This window comes from Aquila chrysaetos, chromosome 3 (assembly GCF_900496995.4).
Source record: "Aquila chrysaetos chrysaetos chromosome 3, bAquChr1.4, whole genome shotgun sequence".
NCBI classification, from domain to species: domain Eukaryota; kingdom Metazoa; phylum Chordata; class Aves; order Accipitriformes; family Accipitridae; genus Aquila; species Aquila chrysaetos.
Window position 1 is genome coordinate 11482702 of NC_044006.1, and position 23076 is coordinate 11505777.

At 54.0% G+C, this 23076-nt stretch overlaps 3 protein-coding genes across 10 annotated transcripts in view; 2 read left to right on the top strand and 1 right to left on the bottom strand.

The window, feature by feature from the left end:
- The first annotated feature begins 462 nt into the window (after positions 1-462).
- PABPC1L (poly(A) binding protein cytoplasmic 1 like) lies at positions 463-13932 on the top strand. 7 transcript variants are annotated; one of them, XM_030009176.2, is made up of 15 exons: positions 463-523; positions 1880-2091; positions 2883-3076; positions 3586-3701; positions 4468-4607; positions 5460-5554; positions 5845-5982; positions 6519-6614; positions 7533-7800; positions 8737-8865; positions 10227-10351; positions 10730-10823; positions 11743-11873; positions 12749-12838; positions 13454-13932. In XM_030009176.2, exons 2-14 carry the CDS (start codon positions 1899-1901, stop codon positions 12830-12832), a joined length of 1803 nt encoding a protein of 600 aa, XP_029865036.1. In that variant the 5' UTR covers positions 463-523; positions 1880-1898; the 3' UTR covers positions 12833-12838; positions 13454-13932. The 7 variants fall into 7 exon arrangements, 5 of the variants coding, with proteins under 5 accessions (XP_029865036.1, XP_040978196.1, XP_040978197.1 ...); XM_041122262.1 differs by lacking the exon at positions 463-523 and having other exon boundaries at positions 2017-3076; XM_041122263.1 differs by lacking the exon at positions 463-523 and having other exon boundaries at positions 2017-3076; positions 8740-8865.
- A 2600-nt stretch (positions 13933-16532) lies between these two features.
- TOMM34 (translocase of outer mitochondrial membrane 34) lies at positions 16533-20877 on the bottom strand. Its single transcript, XM_030010429.2, has 7 exons — positions 20699-20877; positions 20516-20615; positions 20153-20305; positions 19329-19489; positions 18916-19060; positions 18137-18263; positions 16533-17615 (listed from the first exon to the last, which is right to left on the bottom strand). The coding sequence occupies exons 1-7, from the start codon at positions 20820-20822 to the stop codon at positions 17517-17519; spliced, it is 909 nt and encodes a 302-aa protein (XP_029866289.1). The 5' UTR covers positions 20823-20877; the 3' UTR covers positions 16533-17516.
- A 119-nt stretch (positions 20878-20996) lies between these two features.
- STK4 (serine/threonine kinase 4) overlaps positions 20997-23076 on the top strand; it is a 49792-nt gene continuing 47712 nt past the window's right edge. The window contains exon 1 of one of the 2 annotated variants that reach the window (XM_041122449.1): positions 20997-21132. In XM_041122449.1, coding sequence (XP_040978383.1) covers positions 21101-21132 — 32 coding nt within the window. In that variant the 5' untranslated portion in view covers positions 20997-21100. The remainder of the gene's footprint in view (positions 21133-23076) is intronic. The other variant, XM_030009487.2, reaches the window with a different exon arrangement.

Sequence of the window (23076 nt, forward strand, 5' to 3'; positions counted from 1 at the left end):
GAGGGAGCTGGCGGTGGAGTTTGGGAGCGCCCAAGTGGGTTTGTACCCAGCTGCGCATATCTTACGGGCTCCTGCCTGGATTTCTTAGCGTGAGGGAATCGCCTCCCAGAACTTGCAGGTGATTTCCCAGAAACGCGTGGGTGGGCCACGCAGCGTTGGCAAGCGCTGGCAGCGTTCAAGGGCAAAGCGCGGCCCCGTTACCCTTCCCTTCCTTTCCAAACACACCAGGCACGCAGGCAGCCGCCCCGGCTGCAGCTGGCAAAACCCGTAGGAGATGCAACTGCTGGCTCCCTGCCCGAACCCCTTAGCTCCGCGGGGCTGCGGCTCCCCCGCCCAGCCCTGCCCGGGGTGCGGGGGGGGGGTTACCGGCGCAGCTCGGGGCCGGGCGGGGCCGGCCCGGGCCGCAGCTGGCGGGGGGTGGGGAGGGCCCCGTCCCGCCCCCGCCGCCGCCGCGGGAAGAGGCGGGCGGTGCCGGGGGCCGCCGGCGGAGCGGAGCTGCGAGCCGAGCCCGGCGGAGCGCTCGGCGTGAGTGCGGCGCCCGGGGCACCGCCGCCCGGCTCCGGGCCGGCGAGGACGGTTTCTGCCGGGGCGGGGGTGGCCGGTGGTCCCCGCCGGCGGAGCGGAGCGGGGCTGGGCCGGGCCGGGCGGGGCGAGCAGCCCGCTGCTTGCCGCCGGCTGCGTGTGCTCGGTCCCCTTGCCGTTGCCGGGCGCAGGGGCTCTGCCGCTGGGCCCTCGGCAGCCGGCGGCGGTGGGGCTGTACCGCACCGCTGCTGCCCGGGCCGGGTCTCTGCCCGACCCTCGCCGCTCTGCCTTCCTCCTCTCCTTTCTTAGCTCCCTTCCCTCGCTCTTTGCCCCGCCAGCCGCAGGGGAATGCTGGGTTTGCGCTCTCAGCCTGACTTGACTTTGCTGCCAGCCTTGCTGTGAGGGCCGCGGGAGGCGCGTCTTGGCTGCGTGAGGAGCAGGGCTGGCTCACGGAGCTGATGCACGGCTCTTCCATCTTCTGCCCGCGGTGCTGACTCGCCTTTGACTGAGGGATTGCTTAATGCACCTCTCCTATGCGTCTGCGTTTATTCTGGGCATCCATAGGGTATCTTGATAAGTGCCTCGGGTCTTTTGAGCTTTAAGGTAAGAGCCCTAAAGATGGGCTTGTAAGCTTTCAGGGCAGGAGCTGCATTTCTCTTTTCCCAGCCAGTACCTCGGGGGTCTCAAGCAGTGACTGTCATCTTCACACGCAACTTTATACCCAACTAAAACCAGTGAGAGGCTGAGCGTCAGTTTTCCTGCTTTGAGGGCCTCGTCAGCAAGCTGAGAAATTGAGAAAGGCTGGCTAAAAACCTGTGTTTGCCTTCTTAGAGATGGAGAGGGTCACTGGGAGCGTGGGTTGCAGGGCTGCTTGCGGGAAGCTGCTGCCCTGGCAGGGCAGCACCGTGCATCAAAGCAAACCTTTGCTCCTTGGGTTTGCTCTGGCTGAGCGGCCGACTGGAGGGAGCTGTTAGGGAGGAATTAAAATGGAAGCCCCTGGTAGAGAAGGGCTATTTACCTTCTGAGGAATTAAACTCCCATTTTATTTCTTTTGGGTTTTGAGTGCCGAAAGGAGCAAATCGGGCTGTGTGGTGTGTTGCGTCCCTCTGGCCGTTGCCCAGGTGTGGGAGGGCTGTGACGTGCAGATTGCTGCAGCTCAGCTTTTGCACCAACATTGAAATGTCCCTGAAAAATTGGGGAACTGCAGCGTCCTTAGGGCATTCCTGGCCCTACCACTGTTGGTGGGAAGGGCATGGCTCGCACTGCTGTGGTGGGGCCAGCCTCAGCGTGGGTCTGTGGTTGCTGCGTGTGATCCAAAACCTGTGCTCTGAAGCCTCGGGTCTGTCTTCCTCCGCAGCTGAGCTTTGTGATTGACCATGAACGCTAGTGGCCCTGGCTATCCGTTAGCTTCTCTCTACGTGGGAGACCTCCACCCGGATGTGACCGAAGCCATGCTCTACGAGAAGTTCTCGCCTGCTGGGCCCATCATGTCCATCCGAGTCTGTCGGGATGTTGCCACACGCCGATCACTGGGCTATGCCTACATAAACTTCCAGCAGCCTGTGGATGGTACGCTCCCTGTAACACAGCCCCAAGGAGCTGCCTCGCGACAGGGGCTTGGGGCATGCAAGAGATGGAAGGGCAGGCAGTGGAAAAGGGGGGAGCAGTTGTCTGAATGGATGCATCAGCTGTTGGGGCTTGGGCAATATTCTGCTGATGTTGAGTTTTGGTTGTAACTAATCCCAGTGTGCTCTCAGATGGTGACCCATCCCGCTCCCATCCCTTCTTAAGGACTGGGAGAGGATGCAGCAGCTGGGCTTTGGGCTCGTGGGGGGAGGAAGGTGACTTGCAAGAGTCACCTCCCTCCAAAAGCTGATGGAGAAGGGCACCAAAACTCCTTCTGCCCTTCCCCAGGGCAGCCAGCTGCCTGCTGGCTCACGGTGTGAAGTGAAGCCCCTCTCCTGGCAGGCATCGCAGTGATACAGTGCTGTAACCGAAAGGTGTTTCATGCTGGAGCGAGGCAGTGGTGATGGGAAGGTGTTGCCCTGGAGACCAAAATCCTTACTGGGTAAATGAGTTGGGCATCTGCCAAACTGGAGCTTGCGGTGAAATGGATGATCCCGTGGGAGTCAGACATGCTTTGGGGGAGGAAGGAAGGAGTGGTGTGGGTGGAGGGGAGGAGAGCAGCCCTTACCTGGCCCTGCTGCCCTGGGAGGCAGAGCTGCCTGTCTCATTTAGGTTAACGAGCCTCTGTCCAACAGTATCCCTGATTCCTGTGCCCATCTCAGCTGCTGTAGGATGGGAAGGAGATCTGTTTCTGTTACCCTCCTCTCTTCCCCCTGTACTCACTTCTTTACCAGCTGAGCGAGCCCTGGACACCATGAACTTTGAAGTGATCAAAGGCCGTCCCATCCGCATCATGTGGTCCCAGCGGGACCCCGGGCTCAGGAAATCGGGGGTTGGAAACGTCTTCATCAAGAACCTGGACGACTCCATTGATAACAAAGCCCTGTACGACACGTTCTCTGCCTTCGGAAACATCCTGTCGTGCAAGGTACACGCGCCCGTGGGCCACGCAGGAGAGGGCTTGCTGCAGAGCTGCCCCACGTTCTCGGCAGCGTGCTCCAGCCAGCTGAAATTCACTTTCTCATTTCGCTTCCCATGAAGTTTCCTCAATTCCCACCTGCTTTGAAGCCAAAAGGCCCTGCTATGTTTCCCTGCGAATGGGGGCTTTTCCCCCTGCCCCCCTTCTTTCCAGTGCCTGCACAGAGACGTTGTATGTTGTCCTGTCTGAGCTCAGTGCATCAATGGCACTTGGGTCTTGGTGAGCCACAAGCTCCTGGGCATCATATAAAGCACTAAGGGTCTGGTTCTGGGCTCACCCAGCTCCCTGACCTGCTGCCAACACCCCAACACGGCTCAGCTGCAGCGGGAGCAGGATGTCAGGGAGGGTAAATGCCCCTGAAAAATGAGGGTGGGTTTTGCTGCGGCTTACTCATGCGCACGTGTGGAGAACACCAGTGTCTGTCTCTTTTTTTCCTCCTCCTTCCTCTGTGTTTGTAGGTGGTTTGTGATGAAAACGGATCCCGTGGCTATGGCTTTGTTCACTTTGAGACTCACGAGGCAGCGACTCGGGCCATCGAGACCATGAATGGGATGTTGCTCAACGATCGGAAGGTGTAAGTGCCGGAGAGGACAGTGTCTTCTTGGCTCGGCGCTTGGCTTTGCTCCTCCCTTGCCTTGGTGCACGCTCGGGAGCAAATGCCTGCTCTGCTTGGGCTGCCACCTCCTGCTGCTCTCTGGTTTCTCCCCACCCCGTCCCCGCTGGGTACAGTGGCTCTGCTGCTCGCCAGGGCAGTGAGTCACTCGTGGGCAATGCTGGTGGAAGTGTGATAGCGGTTTGGAGCCGTTCCTGATGGTAGGGAAGGAGTCCAAGCCTGGGCTGTGTTTAATTGCTGAGGTGGTGTAACGCTTGCCCACAAAGCAGGGCTGGTCCTCGATCTCAGCTGTCAGCATCAGATAATCTGGGCAGGAAGAGGTTTTGTTGTTCTTTGGCTCTCTGCTTACATTGCATCACCTTATTCTCTACATCCCTGTCTCTGCAGAGGTAAGCGGCTGCCCAAGAGGCTTGGGGATACCTCGGAGGAAGAGAGCTGGCACTTGGTGGCATTCTTTGGGGTCTTTTGGCATCTCCTGGGGTGACATCCCCAGCACAGGGCTGTGCCCTGTGTTACCACTCTCCCCATCCCAGTAGTGCCAATTGGGGTCTGGGTAGGGGAACACCAGAGTGGGACATGCTGAAGTTGTTGGATGTGAAACACAGGATGGGTTTACGGGTGAGCAAAGCATGGCCTGAGGTGACGGGGTCTCTCATGGACTGTACGGAGACAGATGTGCCTGTGCCTGACACAGGGGGTTTCATGTCCCTTTCCTTGCTTCCTGCAGATTTGTTGGCCATTTCAAATCCCGCAAAGAGCGTGAGGCAGAGTTTGGGGCTAGGGCGATGGAGTTCACCAACGTCTACATCAAAAACTTTGGGGATGACATGGATGACGACAGACTGCAGGAAATATTCTCCAAGTTTGGTGAGTACAGTTGTTGAAGCAAAGTATCCTCATGTCTGATAAACTGGATTTGGGGCAACTGCAAAGAAAGCTGGGGAAAGAGCTCGCCTGAAATACCAAGCCCCTTCCCTTGACAGGGTCTGACTTGCTGAAACAGCACCTCACCAAAGGACTGCAGTGGCTTAAGCGCATGTAATGTCCTGACAATTTTGCTGCTATGATGGAGGATAACTTGTATTAGGTGCTTTCCTGAAAAAAAGAAGTTTTTTACTTTCTTGAGTAACAGAAGTGGTTGGGGTTTTTTTTGTTTTGTTGTTTTTTTAAATTGTCTTGAAACTAGTGTGCTGTCTGGTTATAGCAGCCCTGGGAATAAGAGATGCTGAGTCTGAATTTAAAGCAAAAAAGGCTTTTCAGTTTAGCCCATTACTGGAGGATGCCTCTTGTGACAGGGTTTAGTGTCGTACCAGCCCATGGACCAATACTGTCCATGCTTGGCCAGTGTTATCTCAGGTAATTTGTGAATACCCTTCATACGAACCCAGTATATGTGTTCATGTATAAGGGAAATGATGATAACTTCTGGCCAAAGGAGCTCAGTGCACTGGCTAGAGAAACTGAAGAGCCAAGAGCAATGAAAGCAGCATCCGGGGTGGGAGGGATTGCCCTCACTGACACATGCAGCCTCCCATTCCTGCCTTGCAGCGGGGATCCTGCTGTCTGTCCTCCCGCTTGGCTCCTCCATGCTGCCATGGCCGTCCGGTCTCCTCGCTGGACTGGCATCTCATGGTGGCTCCCAAGCATGGTGCTGCGTGCCAACAGCACCCCCTCAGTGGGCACCCTTCTTCAGACAGATACTTCCCTTTCCTATTGCAGGAAAGACGCTAAGTGTCAAAGTCATGATGGACAACACTGGCCGCTCAAAGGGCTTTGGATTTGTCAACTTCGAGAAGCACGAAGAAGCCCAGAAGGCAAGAGGCTCCTTGCTACCTGTCTGCTGTCTCAGCCCCGAGCTTGTGCCCTGCTGATTTTCCCACCTCTCCTTGGCGGGCAACCTCACTGGCTTCATGCTTGCCTGGGTGCTGGCACTGGCAGGGGTGCCTGGATGGGCAGGACCTGGCAAAGGGGAGCAGAGCTGCTTCCCTGCCCTTGCTCAGGGAGGTCTCTGCTCGTGGTGGGGCTGGACGGGGGGGGTGGGTGAAGAGTAGAGCTGTGGCTGTTGGCTTCCCGCTGTGCTCAGAGCACTTCCCTCCACTGGCAGGCGGTAGCCGACATGAACGGGAAGGAGATCAATGGGCGGATAGTGTATGTGGGCCGAGCCCAGAAGCGGCTGGAGCGCCAGAGCGAGCTGAAGCGGAAATTTGAGCAGATCAAGCAGGAGCGAGTGAGCAGGTACCAGGTAAGGGGAGACCGGGGTGCTCCATCCTGCAGGTCTGCACCAGGGACTTGGCCAGGGCCTCCAGGGACATCCTTGTCTTGGGAACAGCATAGGGCTCCCCAGAGCAGATCAGTGTGCTGGTCCCTTCTGCAATTAAGACCTGCACAGGAGTCCAGTCACTGCCTGGTAATGTCCTGAGAAGCAGTATCAGGAAAGAGGAGAGATATCTAAACCCAGGATATTGGCAGGTGAACAAGTGGGTTTGCTCTTTTCCAGAAATTAAAATATTAGTCTGGAAATGAGGCAGCTTCCTGAGGTCTTGGAGCAGCTTCATAGCGATGGTCTGGGTGCCCTCTTCACTCAGGGTGTCTTGCCTACGAGTGGAGCACATGCGTGGTCCTGGCTCCTCTCCACATCACCGGTCCTGAGGCAGCTCTGGAGAGGACGTGTTTGTGGGATGTCCCACCTTCCGGCTGAGCTGCTGGCGAAACACGCATCCAGCTTGAAAAGCTGCTGTAAACTTTGGGAGCCCAAGCTGCTTTTTTGCCTGTTTGCAGGGGGTCAACCTGTATGTGAAGAACCTGGATGATGGGATAGATGATGAGAGGCTGAGGAAGGAGTTCTCTCCTTACGGCACCATCACCAGTGCCAAGGTGAGGGACTGGGGCTGTCGCTGGGGCTCCTGGGGTCAGCTGGCCAGTGTGCTCAGCCCATAGAAATGGCTTGGGATTATCATCCTGTCGAGTTATGGTTCCCTGCTGATGGCTTGTATCTCAAGCCAAGTGTAAAGAACATGCCACTTGTACCCCACACTGTCCTGAGGAGCTTATTGATTCAGCAAATACCTTGTAGCTTTGCCGAGTTACCCCAGCCCTGCTGAGGTGCAGGGTATGAGACCTTAAAAGCCACATCATTCTGAATATTGCACAGCTGCTCTGTGGTTTGGGACCAATGTGAGACTGATATAAATGGAAATGACCCACAAGCCACCACCTCACTGTGGGGAGAGCATGGTGACAGGCTGGTGTTTTGCCTTTTGGAAAACCATAAAAGTGTCAGTCTTGCCACCAAGACTGATGTCAAGCTTCTCTTGAAGGCCGTGCGTACAGGTGCAGAGGGATGGTCTGGCTTTTAAGGTCAGATACCTGTAACCTGCCAGCTGCCAGGGACAGATGCTGCCTAGCCCTCATGCAGGGCACGGTGTCCCACTGATCCCAGCCCTTGCTGGCTCCTGTGGCATTAAGCACCGGAGCATTGCTGGCCCATGAGTCCTGCGGGGCTGGGGCACAGACCCCCTGGAAGATCACGGGCTGCAGATCTCGGGCTGGCCCAGACTCTGCCGTCTTCATTTCCCAAACCTACTGGTTTTGCCTGAGCAAATCCTCCCCTTGCCCAGAGAAGCCTCTCCGTGGAGCCCCACGGGTGCAGCCCCATCCATCCCGCCCTGGACGTGAGGGCTGCAATGGGGTGCCCGCGGCCGGCAGGTCCTGGTGTACTCCCCCGCTGCGCCGTGCTTCGTGGGTACTGCAGTGATCTGTGGACTTAGCTGTCTTGTTCTAATCCAATTTTAGGTGATGACAGAGGGTGGCCACAGCAAAGGGTTTGGGTTTGTATGTTTTTCCTCCCCAGAAGAGGCTACCAAGGCCGTGACGGAAATGAACGGACGAATCGTCAGCACTAAGCCCCTCTACGTCGCGCTCGCTCAAAGGAAAGAGGAGCGGAAAGCAATCCTCACCAATCAGTACATGCAGAGATTAGCCACCATGAGGGCCCTGCCTGGCCCTCTCCTGGGCTCCTTCCAGCCCCCCCCCGGGGTACTTCCTACCCCCCATCCCGCAGGTGAGTCCCCGCTCCCAAATGGCAGCCTTGCGCGGGGACCCGAATTTGCCCTGGGTGGGAGGAGGGGAGCGGCAGTCGGGCCAAGGAGCCTATCTCGGGTTGTGCAGCCCCGGGCGCACACTGGCGTGGGATTAGTGGGACCGGTGGGATCAGTGCTGGTCTTCTGCGTGAGCGGCAGGGCTTGCCAAAATGCTGGTGGGGTGCGGGTGCTCCGGGCGAGGGGCTGGGCATTTAGTAGCTACTGACTGCTCCTCAGAGGAGGGAACCAAGGAGGAGTTTGGTGGGAGGGTGTAAGCATGGACCACAAGTCTGCTGGATGAAACAAGGGGAGGGAGAAGGGTTACAGAGGTGCAAAAGCTCATGGGGAGGAGATAAGTGGAGCTGCTGGAGGACACGCAGGCAGCAGGACTGGATGTCGATCTTTAAGTGCCCTGGCATGCTGCAGAGCATGGTTTTGGCTTGTCTGTCTGCGTGCCACAGCTGCTGAGATGCTCTGGGTTAGATCTGGCTCAGCTCCCAAGTCACCTTGGATAACGTGTTCTCCTTTCCTAGCCGCAAACCAGAGCTACCTTCTACAGCCCCAGCCCAGTTATCCCAGTCCGTCATGCCACTCGCTGGAGTGCGCAGCCCTCCCGGCCTCCCTGTGAGTCAGCCTGTCTCTCCCTGGGGGCTCTCGGCGTGAGCTGGGCTTGGTTAGAGACTGAGGGTCTGTAAAAGCAGCACAAAGCATGTAGCCATGGGGAGCTGTTGCCTAGAGAATTGCACAGGGCTTTGGTGCAGGGGTCATGGTGATGGGCACCGGGGGATGGGATGTTAGGGTTGGCCCTGGAGGTGAGGTGCTCCTGAGCTTTCCCCCACCGCAGTCACTCCCCCACCGCGTCTCCTTCCATGTCTTTGCTATCAAGAAGCTTTATTAATCATGCTCCATCTCTACAGCAGCATATCCTGCAGCTACCCCCATCCTGAGGGCTGCCGTGCCGCCTCGGCGCCTGCTGTCCAACATCAGCACTATGAGACAGGCCTCCACCCAGGTGCCCCGCGTGCCCCCCCAGGCCCAGAGAGTGGGTGAGTTGGGCTCGGACATCGCCGTAGTGGCTGTGCGTTGGCAAGGGTGCTTGCTGCGAGCTTGGGTCTGCCTCTGAAGATGGATTGGTTTGTGGGATTGCTCATGGAAGAGTCTGCCCTCGGGTGTGATGGGACTGGAGCGGTGTCTGTAGTAAATAAGCATGTAACTTTTGGGGAAGGTTGTGGTCTTTCAGGTAATGGGACAGGTCTCTGATATGCAGATTGGTCTTGTTGGCTGCTGCTCCTTGAATATGTTCGTTAAAGATGATGACAATGCAGCCACAGCACCCTAGGCTTAGTGCTCATACTGAGATGGAGGTTGGGAAAGGACCTCTTGGGCAGAAGTAGAGGTTCTTACAGGCTCTGGCTGAACTGCTGCCAAGGCCAAGCCTCCAGTAAAACACACTCATGTTAAAGGTGTTTGGAGCTGTGGCCTGAGAACCAGACCTTGCTGGCATCCCCAGTGCCTGGCTGTGCTGGGGCTGTCCCTGTGTCCCGGGGCGTCCCCTCCACCTTGCCAGCGTGATGTGGCTGTGCCACTGCAGGGCTGGTGGGGTGGTGACCCAGCTTCTGTCCTGCACGTGGTGCCCAGAGCACTCCTCACCCCGAGACTGCTTCAACCCCGTGTCTGTCCTGTCACCCCCCTGCCTTTTGTGTGAGTGAGGAAGAGGAGGATGCTCACCGGGGCTCGCAGCATAGCCCCTTCTGAGGCTTCTCTGTGGACAGGCTTTAAGGAGAGACTTAAGTAGTGTAGGGTGGAAGCTGCCCACTTGGTGAGTGGGTGAATGTCTGATGTCCCCCAAAACATAGGGCCGTTTGGTGGGGCAGCATCTACCTAGAACCCTCCCAGCTTTGTGCAATTTAGCCCAAGGTCATCTGTGGTGTTGAGTGTCTTATTGCTGAAGCAAGTAGGGGGACGAGGAGGGCTGTCTTTGGCTCGTCCCCTCTCCCTTTGTCCTTGTCCCCTTGTTTCTCTGCCCTCACCTCCCTGCAGGAGCGGAGCCAGGGTGAGCTGGGGCCCAGGGGCACTTGCTCTTGCAGCCCCCCCTCCTCCGTGCTGTCCTCGTCCTCTGGCTGCTGATGCAGATGGGTGTTTCTGGAGGAGGGACAACAAGGTGTTAGGTGCCTTTGCCAGCTCTCCTGTCCCCTGCACAAAATCAGACCGCCCCAGCCCAGCGGGCAGGATGGCAGTGCCCTGTCTGTCCTGGGGAAGCTGTCTTTGACCTGGGGGCTGCTTTGAGCCCATGGGGGTATTTTTTGGACCCTCTGGCTGAGCACACTGCCCTTGTGGCTTCAGCCTCCCCAGTGCAGGCATGTGTTTAACGCGCTCTTCCTTAGAAATGTTCCCATCCCTATTGCAGCCAACATTGGGACGCAGACGGTCAGCACCCGGGTGCCCTCCTCGCCCACCCTGCCGCGGGGTGCCCCGCAGTACAAGTACTCCTCAGCTGTCAGGAATGCCCAGCCGCCCGTGGTGGCCCCGCAGGTAACCGCTCTGTGGGCTCCCGGCTTTGGCACAGGCACCGCAACATTGCATCGGTCCTGGTCTTGCTCTGGGTTAACGTGACTGCTGACCCCAGGCAGCCCCATGGCTCTGTTCATGACTGGTGCTATGGGGACTTTTCTTGGGGGCTGCTGGGGTAACTGGGGCTATGGATCCAATAGCCGTGCAGCTGTGATGCCTGGCTCCAGCTTTCCTGGAAGCCGGCATTTGGATACAAACAGGCAATGCCGGAGTCTGCATCAGCATCTCGGGAGGGGGAAATGCCCCACTTTGTTTGGGGACCAGCACCATTCCTGCATGCCAGGTAACTCGCACGTCGCTCCAGCCTTTGATTGCTGCTCTTCTCTGTTTTTTCTCCAGGCGGGAGAACCTGCTGTGCATGTCCAGGGGCAGGAGCCGCTGACAGCATCCATGCTTGCAGCAGCCCCTCCTCAGGAGCAGAAGCAAATGATAGGTGGGTGTCATGGCTGTTCTGCTGGAGAAGATCCAGCTGTGGGGCTGTGCGGGCATGTGGACTTGCATGCACCAGGGAAAACTTAGCTGCTAGGAGAAGCTGTAAGCCTTTGTGTCACTGCTCTGATATTATGCTGCTTTTAAAAAAAATAAATAAATTCAGGCTTTGTTGGAAGCGTATGGAAGCAGCAAAACCACTCCCTGTCTATATTAGCTGCCTAGCAGCGAGACAGTGTCTGGCGAAGCTCTGCAGGAGAGGCAGAGCTCCGTCCTGCCTGGCCAGGCTGCACCAGGGCATGTGCGATTCCCCTGAACTCTGAGCCATCCTGCATCGCCACGCTCAGGCGCTGATGAACAGCTTGGTGGCCGTAGGGGTTAGGGTCAGCTCTGCCGCACAGTCCTTGGGCTTCGGGTGCTGTCTGGCGTCCCACTGGTGGAGCGGCCGGTGCCCGTGGCGTGGGAGGGGATCGCTCGCCCTGCTGCAGGGAGGCTGCCCTGCTCTGCCTGCCTCGCCAGCTTGGCCTGGCAAAAGCATAGCATGGACCAGCTTTTCCCGCCCCAGGAAGAAACTGCTCCTGCAGAAGCAGGTCCCTTCACATGCATGCTGGTGGACAGGCGTGGGCAGCACTCACCGTTCCACTGCCCTTCTCCCATGGCAGGTGCCTGCTGCTGTCTAGCTTTACCTGGCAGCTTCCCTGCCTGCAAAGTCTGTTGCTGTGACATGCTGGCATAGGTTTGCTTGTGAGCAGTGATTTTTTTTTTTTTTTTTTTTTTTTTTTTTCCCCCTCCACCACCATCACCACCCTTGTATCCCTTTTCAGTTGAAAGGACAGACCTGGGAGGGCAGGAGGGCTTGCACTGGGTTTGAAAATGCTGGAGGTCTTGCACAGCGCTGATGTCCTTCCTGGTGTTTGGAGCAGGTGAGCGCCTGTACCCTCTGATCCATGCAATGCATCCCTCGCTGGCTGGCAAGATCACTGGGATGCTGCTGGAGATTGATAACACCGAGCTGCTGCTGCTCCTGGAGTCCCCCGACTCCCTGCACGGCAAGGTAGGAGGCACTCGGTGCCCAAACAGATCACATCCCAAAGGGCTAACCTGCTGCTGCAAGGAAAGGTGATCATGGCCCAGAAGATGGGCCAAGGATGTTGATAGCCCTGGGAAGAGAAAGTAGCTGGGGTTTTTTTGGTTTTGGTTTTTTGGGTTGGTTTTTTTTTTTCAGTGAAAAATGAGCAGAAAGGGCCCCGCATTGATGGCACTGCACCCAGTGCCTGAATGCCTGCCCACCTTCAGCAAACGGAGAACCTTGGAGCACCTCCCCAAAAGCCCAGGCCAAGCTCTGAGGGTGGTTTGGAGGTGGCTGGGAAGTGAGAGGGGAAAAGCAGGGTGGGTGTTGCTCTCCGGAAGGAGATAGGGAGATGTTCTTTCCTGAGAATAGAAACCAGATAAACGCTGCCTCTCTGCAGCATTTCTTCAGTTTCCTCCTTAATCCTGGTGAATATTCAGCTTTGGCTCCCATCAAAACAGTTGCAGTGAATTGACTGCATCTCCTTGTTGCTCCTTGGAGACAGGATTCACTTTTACTCTTTCATTGACATTTTTGTGAAGGAGCCTGAGCTCTGCTGGGTGGTGTCAGGCAGCTTCATCTACGGAGAAGTCTGATTTCTCTCTGGCAAGTTCTGACGCCTATAGAAAAGGAGAGATGCCCCAGCATTTCCCTAGGGAAGAGGCAGAAGAGATCTTTGGGCTGATCAGTCTCCTGCAAGAGCAGCAGACTTGGATTTTATTATTATTAAAGTCCTTTACCTCTTGGAAGTGGGTCTGTGCAGAGGCCAGATCAGGACCTGGAATATTGCACTTCTTGTGCAGTGCGCTCCTACATTGGAGCAACTCAACTTCTCCCCGCCTTGTGCTCTCTGTTGTAAGATCGAGGAAGCAGTGGCTGTTCTCCAAGCGCACCAGGCTACCGAGACATCGCACAAGAGCAGCACCACGGCATTCCTGCAGTGACCCCGGGTAGGTGCACGGAGCTGTTGCAGGCGTCGGTGTGTGCATGGTGTGCTCAGGGTCTCTGGTTTCTGACTCTGAAACTGGGGATTGGGTTTCTTGTCCTGACCAAGAAAGGCTTGATGAGCAACATAAGTATGTTTGACTGTAATATTCCATTTCTTAAATTGCATCCTCCATTTTCCAGACTTAATCGTACTGCAGACATAGTTCTGTGTGGGGTTGGTTTGGTTTTTTTTTCCTATGTTGACAAGGGCAACGACTGTCCAGCCAGAAAGGAAGATAGGAAAGGACCTTGCTTTTCTGTAGGTCTAGTGGGGACAAGCACAATCTTTCCGGGGACTTCCCAGTGGTTTTTGCAGAACCTTGTCAGTAGATACCCTATAAGATATTAGTGGTCCTGTGTGGGCTTGATCAGGAGAGCTGGCCCTGCTGCTGAGGCTGAGACAGACACATTAAGAAGCAATTCAGACTCTCACATACCCCTTTGAAGATAGTATTTTCTTGACTTGTGATCTCAAGGAAACTGTGTTAATCCAAGTTCAGGTGAATTTCATCTTGTCTGGATGAAATTCTTCCTCTAGCAGTTGAAAATTGCATATGCGGTTTCTTTGTTTCTTGTAGACTTCAGGACTGATAGCGAGCCCTGAGAACATTGCCTTTGAAGAACAGCAGCGGCAAGCCCACCATGCTTTTGGAATCGTGCCCGTACAGTGACCCTGGCTTGTCTTCAGTGCCCCATCCTATTTTTTTGTGTGTATTGTAAACCTTGCAGAATTTCTTCCTCCTGCACCTGTAAAAAAATTCCCACATTAATTCTTTTCTCGCCACTGAAAGCATCTTGTGAAAATGCAGTGTGGAACCTAGTCTGGTTCAGTTGCCCAGGAAATGACAAGTGCTGATCATCATTTTTAGTGAATTTATTGAGTTCTGTAGTTTTATTTGTTCCCGTAGCTGACACTAATAAAGAACTGATGCTTCCACCCCCAAAGCATGGGTTAGTTCCCTTTGCAGAAAGACAGCAAATACTTTTTCTCTGTTTCATGCAGGTGGAGGGATTGACTTAGGTCAGGCTGCTGTAATTAGTGTTTGAAGCTTGTGATGCTGGTGGGATGGCAGTCCTAAGAGCTGACAGAAAGGGACATATAGGATTAAATGAACAAATGGCCAACCACCAGGCTCTCCTGATCCTTCCTGACTCTCTAGGAGGATGGCTTTAAGCAAATTTCATACCATCTACCGGGATTTTATCCTTTCTAGCTAGCTGTTTTTAACTTCCTTTTAAAAGGCATCATCTTCCCATGGTTCTCCTTTTGTAATGGACCTTGTATGCCTGCAGGAGTGCTGGCACCGAGTGTCTTCTGCTGGTCACCACACCGTGTGTGTATGTGTCTGTGGTGCACAAGACCCGGCTTTTGAGGTAGTGTGGAGTAGCTGTAAATCAAAAGCTGCTTCTCCAATGTGTGTTCCTGACCAGTGGTTTCAAGGAGTCACTGATGGGCCTGAAAATGTTCATAACCACATCATGCCCCACGGGGACGCTCCCTGCTTGCAGGAGTAGCTGGGACCTCTTGTTACTGTGTTCTGCTCTCTGGGCCTCTCCCAGAGCGTGTTGCTGTAGTCATCCTAGCCTTAATGCCCCGCTCTTCCTAGTTAGGAATTTCAGTCCCTAGAGTCTCCTTGGTACTTGAGACTGGCGATGTGTTGACCTTACTTGACTGCTTCCTTGAGCTGACAGGAGCATACCTCCATCCACACCACCTACCTTCTTTCTGTCCAACTTGTGTGCTGGTGTTGCCGTCTCCATCTTCCTTCTGTGCTGTATCATACTCTCACTTCAGCTTGCTGCTGAGTCATCCCTCCTACCTCTTGTTTTCCTGCCAGCATTTTAATAGAATCGCTTACACATTTGCTCCTGCATGGTGTCTGCTCTGCTCTGCTCAGCTGGGGCTCTTCCCTGGGGCTTTTCATCATTCCTTTTTGCCTTTATTTTGCCAATTCTTCCTCTGACCTTCAATATTTCTTTTCCTCATAGCGGATGTCTCAGCCTGAACCGTGCACTATTTAGATACCTCCTTCTCAGTGGCATGCTTATACAGGACTTTAATCCACTTAATATACAGGACCTTCATTTAAGTTGTTATTTCTCCCACAGTGTAACTGGCTGGAAGCTTTTTTGCTTTGTCTCTAGAGGAAAAATGTGTATTTGCATGAGAGTAATGCACATAAGGAGCTGGAATGGAACCGTACAGGTGAACTTCATCCTGCTGTTGGCTAGCTTGTCTGCAACCTTTTTTCAGGTGTAATGGGGCAGTTCAGATGTGCCTGTGACACCACCTACAATGCTAGATGGCTTGGCTGAAGAAGACAGCTGTAAAGCTACAGGGACCGCGGAGTGGGGCCAAAGAACACAAGGACATCAGAATAGTCTATGAAAGGACGTGAACAAGGACCAGGGTCTTTAAAATCTTTATCAGAAAAGATGAAGTTGGAGCTTGGATCCCCATGTGTACTGGACGGTACTGGAAGTTTTCAGAGTAGCTCCCTGGCTGAACTCCTCGGGGAAGTCTGAGGCTTTAGGGAGTTGAGGCAGGAGCAGCAATGCAAATGTGAATCTGGAGTCTCCAGTCTGGAATAGTTGCTGTGGCTTTTGAAAGGGTGGATGAAGGCGTGCCTCTGTGACAAACACTCTCCTGCTGCCCATGTGGACAGCACTACCTTTACAAGCCTGGGAAGCACCCTGGACGGACAGCAGCACTGTTGCTGCAACAGAAGGGGAGACAGAAGTGACCCTGAGCTTGAAGTAGTGTGTCTTGTTCTTGTGCTTGATCTTTGTCTACCTGGTGGTAATGCTGGGGAAAGTCTTAGAGATAAGGTACAAAAATGCATTGCTGTTGCTGAGAGGGGAAAGAGATGGTGAATGCTGCTGTAGAGGTGTTGTAATGAATGGAACAGTGCAGGTATCTGCCACTCCAGTTAACAGCAGGGCTGTTAAAAGGATAGCTCTTAACTAAGTGAAGCCATTCTTCCTCCTGTATTTTATGACCTTCCTCTGCTTATCTGTGTACTGCTGGCCTGTGCTTCCCCACCCTGAAATCCATCACGCTTACTTGCTAAGAGCTTGGATGAATGCTGGTTGCAAGATCAATGCAGCTGCCACGTTTAGAAGTGGGAGTGGAGTGAATGGAGCAATTTGTGCCCCTCTGCGAGGAGTTGTTTCAAGCCCTGGCCCCTTACAGCTGATAGAGTACAGCCCTGGGACCTAGAAAAAGCTACTTAATGTCAGACTAAGCTAAGAAGTCTATTGTCTTTAATGGCATTAGAGGGATTGTCTGCTTTCTAAATTCAGTTCAGTGGGGTACCTGCCTGAAACACTGACTACTGGGAGAAGTAAGGTGGGAATCAAAGATATTTGAACCCTGACTTATGGGCTAGCTTCTATCTCCTGGTCTGTACTGTAAGTTGGCTTAGGTCTAGTGTTGTCCAGCATCTTGACTTACTAGTTAAAGTACTCTACCCATGCACAGTGTGCAAGGCTGAGCAATGTTTAGAAACCCTGACGTATTGTCACTATATGACAGAGCAAGGCACTGTACTGCAGCGCTTGAAGTCCTCTGACAAAAAGGGGGGACAGTATGAAGTGGTTAAAAAAGCGTACCAGTTCCCCTACACCATCCATCATGTAAAAAACACAGCTCTAAAGTGAAAATAAACACAGTTTTAATGAGAACTGGTTTTAACAGTTCATAGAGTAACTCCAAGTGTCTCTTTACCTACCATTTTATGTCAGTGCTATCAATACCAGATAAGGAGAAGATAAAAAAAATTATAAACATGCACTGAAGTAGTAAGCCAGACCTCAGTTGGGATGTTACTGCATATCCTTCTCCCTGTAACGCCCCATAGCAACTGCTCCAAAAGGCACAGAGGAGCTAAAGTGGTTTTTAAAAAAAACAAACCAAAAAACAACACAAAAAGCAATTGTAAAATTCCCAAGCACCCAGAATCTGAAAGAAGTAGTGCACAGTGTAACAAGGCAGGCTTAACTTGCTGCTGTTTTCTTAAATGTGCAGCATAATTAAAAAGAAAAGAAAGCTGCTACTGTAAACATCTGCCCAGCCACACTAAGCAGCAGAAACTCAGCTGAGGGCCAGCAGGCATCAAGTGGGAGAGGGAACAAGCTTGGCCCTGTGCAAGTAACTGTGCCTGTTACAAGAATGGTGTGTGGTGCTAGGGCAACTGCAGCAGTTCCTGCAGCAACCTTATTTAAGTAATAGCAGCACAAACGCAGCAAAAGTGTCACCTGAATAAGGACAAAACCCCCTCTGTTTGTAGCTCTTCAAAAAGAGAATAGCCACTTCACATGCATCTTAGCCAACATGGAAATAGTCCCTGAGGCCAATAGTTACAGGCAAGTTGACTTCAACCAAGGAAGTTAACCTATATGCCTCTCAGGGAGGGGCATTAAAACTTTGAACGATCTTAGAGCCAGATAATAGAATAGTTTGATACAGATTGTGTGTCTTAACATTCATTGTGCTGGCACAGAACCTGTTCCGTCTCAGCAGCTGTGGAAGATAGTTTTCAATACCGATCCTGCATTAAGATTGGTCCCTGTAACAACATCAGAAGGGAAAAAGCGTTCTTCTGCAGTGGAAAACAAAGCTTTCCTTGTTGCTTGGTTACCCTAGGCTCTGTTCAGTTCTTGCAGTAATCTCAGTGCAGCTGTGTTCTTTGGTTCAGTTTTCAACAAGCTCTTGATATCAGCAATACTTGATCTGTAATCCTAGAAGGAAAGTATTTTTTAAATGTTAGTACATTGAAAATGCAGTTTAAGGCTCTTGCTGCAGAATTACTACCCTGCAACACAACTAAGCCCCTGACTCCCTCTCTATAATTGCTTAAGCACTGGCATCGATGTAGCTGTTCTAAAACGTGCTTAAACTAGGGCTGAGAAGACAATTTCATCACTCAAGTGGGTTCTGAGTCCAACACCAATGCAGTAAGTCTTCCAGTACTGTCTACAGAATCTCTCACCAGACATGAAAAGATAAAGCTCAACACAACACGTAGGTGCTTCCAGCACCTCCAGAAACAGGACCTGGTCCTGAGAAACTCATGAGATCCAACCAGCAAATAGCAATGTGAAAGAAACCATCCCCTCCCAGACCACACAGGTCTCAGTTATCTGACGGCAGATGTTGTCTAGCACAGGAACGAGTTCTAAACGGCATCTCTTGCCCTGGTCGTGCATGAACAGGCTCCTAGTCCTAGCCTAAAAATGTTCAAAACTCCTGACTGACTTACCTTCAGCTCTTTAAGTGCTTGAGCACGTCTGTAGAGTGCCTTAACGTTTTTAGGATCTAACCTCAGAGCTTCTGTACAGTCCTGTACTGCTTCCTCGTACTGCTTCAGCGTCAGGTAACAGAGAGCTCTGCAATACAGATACCCGGTTAGAGACCTTTGGCTAAAAGCAGCATCTACTGCTACAACATCCATAGCGGATCTCAACCAAACCCAGCGCACCACAAAGCTGGACTCCAAAACCAGTCTTTATCCTCTATGGTATGTCATCTTGAGCTCAAGTTTGTTTCAGTTAAAAGGAGGGGAAAAAAGGAAACAGTTTTTCAGTCTGGGAAAAAAAAGAAGAGGATTTTTAGAGCAACCTGCTCTAAAGCTAAGAACTTGCATTTCAAGGATGCAGGTTCCTATCTATACCAGTCCAGAATATGCTCTGCTTGCTGCAATTGCCTTAGAAATACTTTGAGTCTTTAAGTATAGCAGTCTGCAATTTGTGGTTCGTGGGGCAGCAGACACTACTCAAAATAAGAGTCCTGGCAGACAAGCATTAAAGGGAGAAATCCCTTAGCAGCCCTAAGATGAGTGTCTCCAAGGGTTTTTGCAGGACCTGATCAAAGGACATTATACAAACTACAGGGAAGACTGCACTTGGGGTGAACATGTGTGGGCGTTTTTTGTTTCATTCATTTGTTTGGGAGCAAACATTAGACAGCTCTGTCAGAAATACCACGGTGGGTTTTATAAAGGGCCAAGAAGTACTTGGGCAACAAGCTGAGTAGTAGTACCTGTTGGTGTAAGTCGCACATTCCTGGCGGAGCTTTAAACTCTCACTGTACTTCTCAACTGCTTTTTTATGGTTTCCTTTCTTTACAAGTTCATTTCCTTCTTCCTTCAGAGTCTGAGCTCTCTCTGTGCCAGCACCACTCTGGTCTGGGAACAGCGTGAAAGAATACAGAACGCTATAAAACTGACAAGATCAGCGCAGCCTCTCAGAAAGCAAATATCCCCATACCAGAGGCAAGACACAGAGACATCAAAGGATCCACAATCGGCCAAAAAGGCTGTGGCAGAACCAGGCCCAGGTTTCTCCAGGCCTCAGCCCCAGCTGCATACACGCCAAGCAGGCGTGGCAGCTGTCTTGTTCATCACCCTTCTGAGCTACAGGGCTCTGTGCCCGACCCAAGGGCATCGCTCTCACCTGGTTCTCCCTGCAGTGTAGTTGCAGGAGGAGCGTTTGCCCTGGGGGCTTCGGCAGAAGGAACGCTCCACCTCATCTGGGCAGAAATGGGCACTGTGGGGATTGGCGGAAGCTTCTGGCGCCAGTTCATGCCATCCTTCTCCAGCAGGGCTTTAGTCATCCTGGAAGAGATGGCTGGCAGTCACCCCATCTGTTGGCTGGATGGGCCACACAGTAGCCAGTAGGGTCACTTTTTAACCTGGCTTGTGTATTGAGGACAGCATCTCTCCGCTAAACGCTTTACATGCATCTAAACTAAGTTCCTGCTACAGACAGGACATTAGTGAAAGGACCTTTGTGGCGGCAGGGCTAAAACTATCATAGGACAAGAGGCGGGACTGTCAGTACTCGGGTGAGCAAGAGATGTGCATGATGCTCCTCAGCCTGGCAAACGATGAAGTGAAGCAGACAGCTCCAGAAAGAGAAAAGGACTACTACAGTAGCCTGTAAACCCAGCCAGCATAGGGAGCCTTAAAGGATAGGGCATGGGACCTTGTAGTTTATTATTTCCTTTAAACCAGGCACTGAGCAAAGCAGAAACAGTCCCGGGTCATTCATTCCTAGCCCTCAACCAGCACCTTGAAAGGACCTAAGGGTGCCAGCAGACAAAGGGAGCGCATGCGAAGCATCAGAGGCCTCGCTTGCCTCGTTCGTGTGCTTGGGACCCAGCTCCCTCCTGCCACGGTTGCAGAAACACCCCGAGGCTCGCAGCAGCAGCACCTAACCGAGCTGCTGTATTCCCAAACCTTTCGCTACGACCCACCGAGAGCAGGCTGTAGCCTCACCTGTTGACGCCGTCGTGTGCCGCCTGTACGGAGCAGTCCACCTGCAGCGCCGTCTTGTAGTCCACGTAGGCCAGCTGGTACCTCTCCAGGGCCTCGTAGGCGGCGGCCCGCCTCAGGAGGGGTTTGATCCCGAAGGGGACCAGGTCGAGGGCGCTGCGACAGAGCGGAGAGAGCCGCCCGGGGCGGCGTCAGCCCGGGGCGGCCTCCGGGGGGATCCGCGGAGGGACGGCGCGGCCGGGGCAGGCCGGGGTCGCTCCGGGGCTGTCACCGCCCCTGCCTCGCCTCCCGCCCCTAGCCTAACGGTGGGGAAAGCAAGCGAACGAGCCCTCGGGCCCCGCCACCCCCGGCCCCACCGCCGCTCACCCGCTGCAGTCGGCGACGCAGAGGCGGCAGGCGCCTTCCTTGAGGTGGCAGGCGGCGCGGTTGGCGAGCAGCACGCTCCGTTCCTCGGCGGCGGCCTCCCCTGCGCCGGGACACGAGCGGGAGAGGTATTCAGCCGGAGTCCGCCCTCCCGCCCCCCCCGCCCCGGCCCGGGACGCGCCGTACCTGCGGCCTCCAGCAGCGCCAGCGCGCGGGTGTAGAGCGCGGCGGCCGGCCCGTACTGCCCGCGGCGGAACTCCTCGTTGCCGGCCTGGCGCAGGGCGATGGCGCTGGACGCCGCCGCCGCCATCGCGCCGCCGCTCCTGCCCGAGCCGGGGCCGGGGGAAACCGGGCCCCGGTCAGACCACGCCCCTCTCGGTGGGGCGGGGCCTGCCCAGACCACGCCCCTCTGCTCCGGCGGGGGGGGGGGCTTGCCGGGCCACGCCCCTCTCTCGACGGAGGCGGGCGCGGGCGCTCCCCGCTGGTTTCCGGCGGCGGGCGGAAGCGGTGGCGCGGTGCGGCGGGCTGCCATGGAGCAGTGAGGGAGTGATCGGCCGACCGACCGACTGACCGCCGCCCCGTAGCGCCATGGAGACGGTGCAGCTGCGGAACCCGCGCCGGTGAGCGGAGCGGGGGTGCTGGTGCTGCGGTCCGGCCGGCCCGTGTGGGCCTTCCTGGCGGCGGCGCGTCCCGGGCCTGAGGGGTGTGGGCGCGGGGCCTGGCACCAGCGGGAGCGGGGCAGCCGGCCGCGCTGAGCTCCGGCCCCTCCGCCTCTCCGGGCCCTGCCACCGCCCCGAGCTGGCAGGCAGCGGCTGGAGGAGTGCCGGGGCCGGTGGCGTTAGTCGCTTCGCACCGGGACGAAGCGGGCAGCGCCGGTAGGTCCGTGCTGTGACAGCACCGAGCACAGGTGGTGGGAAAATGGCTTAAACCGAAATACCGGAGCCTGCGGAGAAGGCGCCGGCGGCTGCGGAAGCTCACCCCGGTTAACGGGGCTGTACCGAGGGGTGTGCTGACCCGTGCCGGCGTACCGACAGAGCCCTCCGGTAACGTACCCTTCCCTCTCTTCGGGTGAGTTCCGTGCGGATTGGTTAGCCTGCCGGCGCCCTGCCCGGCCCTGGCCCAGAGCCTGCCTTCCCGCTGCCCCGCTCTGGGCCCCGGCACCCCGGCGAGGTGCGAGCCCGCTTCATGGAGCGGTTTCGGGGCGGCCTCCGAACGAAGCCGTGAGGCGGCTATCGCTGAACGGCAGGCCGCAGCGGAGTAGGTCTGCGGAGGGGCTAGTTTGGAGATCGGCGGCAGTTCGAACGAAGTGTCGGTCTGTCAGAATGCTATCAGTGCTTTGCAGCTGGGTCCCAGGGCACGCTTTCGGCACCGAACAAAGGAAGCTGCTGGCTCTGGTCTTCAGTGACATAGTCTTTTTTTGTTAAACAAAACGGCAATGTGTCTTCTGTTTAAAAAAAAAAAAAGTCTGTTTTTATTTTGTAATTGCTTATGTCCGTGTTTAACTGGAAGGAGATTCAGATTACATCTGAATAATAACTTAGCCAAGCTTGGTTTTGTGTTGCTGTTATATCTGTGTTGTATAAACATACAGTAAAAAGGCGGAGTGTGTCTTTGACAGCAGCAAGTGCGCTGGACAAACTGGACAGTGCGAAGTAATTGCGCTCCTGGACTATAGCAGAAACGAGGTAGTTTGATGCAAGCGCACTAGTTGTCTGGTTATTGTGTTTGGGGGTGTGAAAAGCCTTTAAATAGAATTTAAGCCTCATCTTAACTTCAGCAGGAAGGATCTGCCTCTTGCATTGCCACTTTTGGGGCTTCTTGGAAATGGCGGCTTGTGTGGTCGCTCATAGGTTTTTGGGTTTTTTTCCCCTTTTCTCCTTCCACACCTTCCTCCCTCCACATTTTCACAAGGACAAGTAACATTCTGTTGGTTAACGCTTATCTTTGGAGGGAAGCTAGCGACTACTTTCAGTATTTCACCACTTCCTGAGTCTGCTTCTTTATAATGTTTCCTTTGCTTCAGGAAGCCATTGTATGTACTCCATGCGTGAGCTGCTCCTCATGTATGGCTTTTGTACATAAACATAATAGCCAGGAACCAATGAGTGGTTTCTTGCTCTTTCTGAAGATCCTGGGGGAAAAAATTACATATTTAGTATAAAAATTAGCATGCCTGTGGCTGGAGTCATGGTCTTTGACAGCAGCAGTAAGAGCTTTCAGTAGTAATTGGCAGTTGCAGGTGACCATGCACGTTTCATTTCAAACACTGCTTGCTGTGAGACCAGTAAGTTCTGAAAACTCCGAGACTAATAAGTTTCTGTATTTCAAAAATGTGTATGAGCTAGTTTGGGGAGTTTGGAGGATTTTTTGTTTGGGTGTTTTTGTGTTGTTTTTTGTTGTTGTTTCAGGTTTTTTAAGTTCATGTGAAAATGAAAGAGCACGTGTTTGTGGGCTATTGGATACTGTTTGTTCAACAGTAAAATACTTTGTTTTCAGAACTTTTTTTTTTTTATGTAGTACTCGGCTGTTTCAGGAGGTTTCTTGGTGAACAGCTCTCTGGTGTG